Source organism: Dendrobium catenatum, unplaced genomic scaffold (genome assembly GCF_001605985.2).
Source record: "Dendrobium catenatum unplaced genomic scaffold, ASM160598v2 fragScaff_scaffold_1305, whole genome shotgun sequence".
NCBI classification, from domain to species: domain Eukaryota; kingdom Viridiplantae; phylum Streptophyta; class Magnoliopsida; order Asparagales; family Orchidaceae; genus Dendrobium; species Dendrobium catenatum.
Genome location: NW_021319767.1, coordinates 197,008 through 203,007, shown reverse-complemented (window position 1 = coordinate 203,007; position 6,000 = coordinate 197,008). Strand labels below are relative to the sequence as shown.

The following is a 6,000-nucleotide window of genomic DNA, read 5'->3' as shown; positions in this document are numbered from 1 at the left end:
TACCTTATACCTACCCACGGTCAAGTAGCCACTCTCCCCTATAGAAATAGTAGCATGCAGACTTGACCTGAGACAACAAATCAATGATGTAGTCATTCTTGACAAGCTCCTCCAAAGAACTTGTCCAAACTTGCTTATGCTCTAAGGACCACTAATCTAAATGAAACTTATTCACCTATATTGGTTGTCCATAACCAAGAACATTAGCCTATTGCCGACATCCTCAATCAAAATACATAGAGTGCAAATCTATAAAGCCGATGACTACAACTTCATTGACTATTTGTAGTTATCACCATCTCAGGGACTCAATCTTGAAGACTTGATGTACGCACCTAGGAACTTGCCCCTTGTTCCTAAAGACTCTCCAGCACAGACTCACCCATTGAGCTCCTAAAGACTCTCCAGCACAGACTCACCCTGTGACCAAGATCCTAAAGAATCGTCTAAGATCTTGCTTTGAAAGACCTACTCAAGGCGTTCTCTTAAGAGTAGAAGGTCACATAAAAAATATTTCTCTTAATTAGAGAAATAAAAAAAAAAGAATGTCACATAAAAAAACTAAAATATAGAGGGCCACTTTAGAGACAACAATCAACATGTACACCATTCAACCAGTCCACGCATTAGCTTTAATATGTAACAATCACATATTGTAATATTTTACCTTCTTTTAAATATAATATTTTATGTAGCTTTCATAATCCTATAAATAAGTGAAAAATAGACACTTTGATTTTTTTATTTTTTTTCATGTTATTGAGAGTATTTAGAGAGATACACTAGTTCTCTGCTGATTTTGACTATTTATAGATCTTACTCATGATTTTATATTTCTAAGTTTTAAAAAATTTACCAGTAGAGTACTATATCATTCAAAAATAAATTTGAATTCAATAATTTAAATATTAGCTATACAAATACATTAAAAATTTTGTTATATAAATATAGACACCCAAAGAGTAAAGAGTATATAGGGAAACAAATTTGAAGAAATTAAGCCCGGAATAGGATGATCACAACGCCATCTCGCTACTGGATGCTCTACCGCAGCAAACACCCTTTCAAACAGTCCAGCACTCCACCGCTGCGCTGCAACTACTCCGTCCTCCACGAATGGCGAAACGGCCCAATCAACGAAAACCGCAGCTGGGGTCCTGCCGGCCCTCAGCCGTCTGAACTGCGAACGCCGACGTCATTCGGAGATGATTCCACCGCCTCATTCTCCTCCCTCGCCGATTACGCTGCTCTTATCCTGTCCACTCCCGATCCGCTCCTCAAGTCCCGTCTTTCGCACCTCGCTTTCTCCCGCTGGAGCAGCTACTGCCTTCCCGTAGGCGTCGTTTTCCCTCCCGATCGTCCCGCCCGCCCGGCGAGGCCTATTCTGGTAGCATTCTGTGTCTTCTTGGGGTTTTACCATTTCGTCGAGCAGTTAACGAGCTGTTAGGGTCATTGAGAAGCTGTGTGTTTCTATAATGGTTTTGACTGAGATCAAGCTTGAACTGCAGAAACTAAATGGTTTTGCTCGAGTTTTTTTATTCTAAACTGGACGAAAAATTCGGTTTTAGATTCTAAAGTTATGTGGGTATCTTCTCTCCGCTGTGCAATCCGTTTTATATGGATGAGAATTTTTTTGGAAATTTGTATGATGAGATTGAGTTCTAACTTTTCTATCTCAATACCATTTGGTTTTATTGGATCGTTCAATTCATCCAAACTAGAGAATGAAAACCCATTTTTTTCCATTTAGATCAATTCCAGGAAAATAGATTGATAATTTCCCGAAGTTAGCAAAATCTCGAACTAATCGAATGCGTTGAACAGCCAAAATAATAAAGCACGGTTGAACCACCCAAATTTGGCCAAAATCATCAAGGTAATGGAAATTGATTAAACTTGATTAAGAGCATCGAAAATCAGTAGAAACCATCGTAATCATCTAAATATAACAGAAAACTCATTCAAAAGTTATTGTATTTATAATTTTAAACCTATAAACAAAAAAATAAAGAGCAATTCAGCTAACATTTAAATGTTTTTAAAATTATAACACGTAAATGAAAGGTAAAATTTCAAAAAGACACAGTAGCATATCAACTATTAGGAGATGAAAATTAAAAATGAACAAGTTGCACAATAATTGTGCGACTAATGCTTACTAGGCGACTAGGGCAAGTTGCTTGGTGACTAGCACTTTTTTCCATGTTTGTGGGGCTTGATGTTTTGAAAAATCATCTTATTAGCAATAGCTCAAGTAATAATTTCATTGGGCTATATGCCTATAAGTAATTTAGGCCATGAAAAGGATGAGTCAAATCATAAATTCATCGAGGAAAAGAAGTTTTGGCCATCAAGATGATAACAGAACACTATTATGTTGAATTAATCACTGCTAGGACAATTAAGAAAAAGCGAAAGTGATCTGGAAGAAGATGGAGAAGTTATTATTTCAGTAATTCTGTTCATTTGTCCGTACAGGATTACAAAGATAAAATAAATGAAAGTATTTACAAACGCATAAATACTATTATTCCTATAATTTGTTATGGATGACCTACTCTGTTTTTTATCAAGGGCTGAGATAGTGTTTGTAGCTTGCATTGAGTGTTGAGAACGCAATGTCAGAGAAGGTGGTTGTTGTGGCATTTGTATATAATGCCTAAATCACTTTTGTTATCACCGCATGTCAAGTTGATAGTCGAATCGATGATTGACAGCTTGTGCGAAGAAATGTTAACCATTGTTTAGGTTGAGCTTTGGTGAAAATGTCAGATAGCTAATCCTAAGAAGAGGTGTGATGAAGAAAATTTATCTTGGATAAAATGCTCTCTTGTATGAAATGATGATTGATTTTTATATATTTGTACTATTTCGATATATTTTGCACGGAAATGAAAAACTAGATTAGTTGCAATGACTATAGTTGAAATATTATCATAATATAAGTGGTAGTTTCTAAGGGAAGAGAAAACTCATGGTAGAGATGTAGAAGCCAAATTCTTAGTGGTACCCATAGAAAGACCACGATACTCTGCTTGCGTAGATGAACACTCAACTGTGGAAAGTTTCTGAACACACCATGAGATACAAGTTTGATGAAGGTACGCACAATAACCTGTAGTGGACTTGTCTATAGAATCACTAGCCCAATCAGAGTTTTAGTAGGCTTGAATTGAAGAGTTAGTTTTTCTTTTTGAATAACAATACTATAATGAAGAGTTCCCTCAATATATCAAAGTATGTGTTCGATAAGTGGAAGATGACATTATAGAGGATGATGTAAATTTTGGCACACCTTGTTCACAACGAAGAAAACTATCCAGTCCTGTGATGGTAAGGTATTGTAGAGATCCAACATATTGTAAAAAAAGACTAGTATTAGGAACAAATTCTGAGTTTTATATTAGGCGGTGGTTTGCATGGAAAGGATTTGAAACTAGTGTAGTCACTCATTCCGGCTTTGTGTAGAATTTCTATTAGATATTTGGCTTAGCTAATAGTAAAACTTGCAGGTGTTGAAATAACATAAATATAAAGAAAATAGGGAATTGGTCACAACTTTTTTGTAATGAATTGATTATGAAGGTTCCAAAGTAAAGTTGCAGATTGTTGCTAGTAGGGAGAATGTCATATTCGTAAATGAATAGAAAAAAGTGGGTGTTGTGAGAGTGATAACTCATCAAATGAGGGTAGACAAAACTGTAATGAAAACCTTATTGTATCAGATGAAGAGAAAGGGTGGCATGTCATTGGCTTGGGGCTTTTTCGAGGCCATAAATGGCATTCTTCAAAAGGAAAACATGAGTGGGGTATTGTGGATATTTGAAGTGGTTGAGCCATGTAAATAATTTCATTACGATGACCATTTAGGAAAGCACGAGACAAATTTCCAATAAAAATAGAGGACCTTGGTAAGAAGTTGGATATTAGGTAGCTTGGCACAAGGCTGAAAGTGTCACTGTGATCAATATTTTATTATAGGTTGTTGAAGTAGAGGCATTTCTCCAATACTATCTTCATTATAATAATCTCCTCATTATATTTTGAATCATTATAGGGGAGAGACGATGTAATAGTTCTTGTTGAGCAAGAGAGGTGGCTAAGCCATGCTCCAAAGAAAACCAAACGATAAGGATGACTTAAAAAGTACCATTCGAAGGTTTTCTATATCATCTGAGTAAATCTTGGGGATAAATTGGATTAAAAAAAAAAAGAATTCATATGAAATTGTGCCACGTTTGATTAAGGATCCCCTATTTATAAGTATGGAGAATATAGATTTTGTGGTTTCATAGGGCAACTGATTGTTTAAATATACAACATTAATAAGTGTATCAACTCAAGGATAAAGTGGTAATTGAGCTTCAAGAAGTAAGGTCCACATAGATTCACTTAAATTTATATGTTTTTGTTTAGAGATCCTGTTTTGGTGTGGTGCATATGGATAGCTTTATTGATGGACAATACCCCAATGAGAGAGGAGATTGTTAATAATGGTATTGTTATATTCTATGCCACCATTATATCATAAAATTTTTATGGGTGTTTGAAGCTATTTTTCCACCAATTTTTATGGGAAAGATACAAAATTTTGAATTGTTTTTCATTTATTCTTTATTTGTAATACCTAACGGTATTGAGAAAAGTCATTGATGAATAAAGTATAATAGCGATAGCCTTGAGTAGAAATAATTGAACTAGGTCCCCCAACATTAAAATGCATAAGTTTAAGCGGTTTATTTGTAATAGTATTGGATTCAGAAAAATATAGCTTCTGATTCTTTGCAAGTTCACAAGATTTACAAGTAGTGGAGGCATTGAAAATACATAATTAGGGAAATTGATGGGCTAATAAGGTAAGGATTGAGCTGCATGAGTGCTCCAAATGATGATACCACACTATGGAGCAAGCTTGGCGAGATAACCGAGCATGAGATGATGAGGATGCTGATTTTTACGGTGAAGCAGGAATATGATACAAGTCTTTATAACATGGTGCTTGGAGAATTATTCAATTGCATTATAGATTATTGATGCAAGTATCAAATGAGATGGGACATTTAATTTCAATAGTAAGTTTATAAATTGATAGGAGATTGTGTGATAGATTAGGAACATGAAGAATTGGAGATAGGAAAAGCTTATAAGATGGAGGAAGAAAGCTTTAACCTATATGAACGATTGGCAGAGATTGACCACTGTCCCCAAGAAGTTGGTCATTTTTATAGTATTGTTGTGGTTGTTCATGTCTGACGGGTGGTGGCAGGTGGCCCCGAAATTCAAATACTAGGAAGATGGTGAAGCCTGAGATGTAGCTAGAAAGGCTTATTGAGCTGGAGCGAGTGGGTGTAAAGTTGTGATTTGCACGTTGCCAGCACTGAGTAGAGTGGTTGCCTTTGCATAAAATTTAACATTCAATATAAGAGGTTGAGACCGATCTCCCTTGGCCAGAACGCAGTGAGCAGCACGATTAGATGATGCATGAGGATGTCTCAACCATAACTAGAGGTGAGCGAGCGATCACATCTCCTGATGTGACTGATAGTGAGAGCCATGGTTGGATCATGTGGGGTTGAAGCAACAGAGACATTATACTCACAGCTTGCTTCATTGGATAAATTGATTTCTTCCCTATTCAAGAGAGAATAAAGGCTGTCTAGATTGATATGAGTACGATTGCTTGGAATGACAGTTTTGAAGGCTTGGTAATTCTGTGGAATTCCATTGAGAATATATCAAATAATGTCCTTGGGATCAACTAAACATCTGTCAACAATAATTTTATCCACCTTTGTTTTGACCGCTGATAAGTATTACATCATGGATTGATTTTTCATGACTAAACAATGCAATTTATTCTTCAGTTGAATGGCACGAAATTGATTGATGTATTATAGCCCTTTTCAAGGAACAATTATTAGGTCAGGTGACCCGATGTAGCTCTACGTTCGGACGCCAATAATATGTCGCCACGTGGTCTTACTCAATACCGCGCGGCCC

At 36.1% G+C, this 6,000-nt stretch overlaps 1 protein-coding gene across 2 annotated transcripts in view; it reads left to right on the top strand.

Annotated features, from left to right (window-relative positions):
- The first annotated feature begins 988 nt into the window (after positions 1–988).
- The window catches only part of LOC110094863 (uncharacterized protein HI_0077), a 29,914-nt gene continuing 24,902 nt past the window's right edge, over positions 989–6,000 (top strand). For both annotated transcript variants that reach the window (XM_020820198.2, XM_020820197.2), the window contains exon 1: positions 989–1,387. In XM_020820198.2, the coding sequence (XP_020675857.1) occupies positions 1,013–1,387 (375 nt within the window). In that variant the 5' untranslated portion in view covers positions 989–1,012. The remainder of the gene's footprint in view (positions 1,388–6,000) is intronic.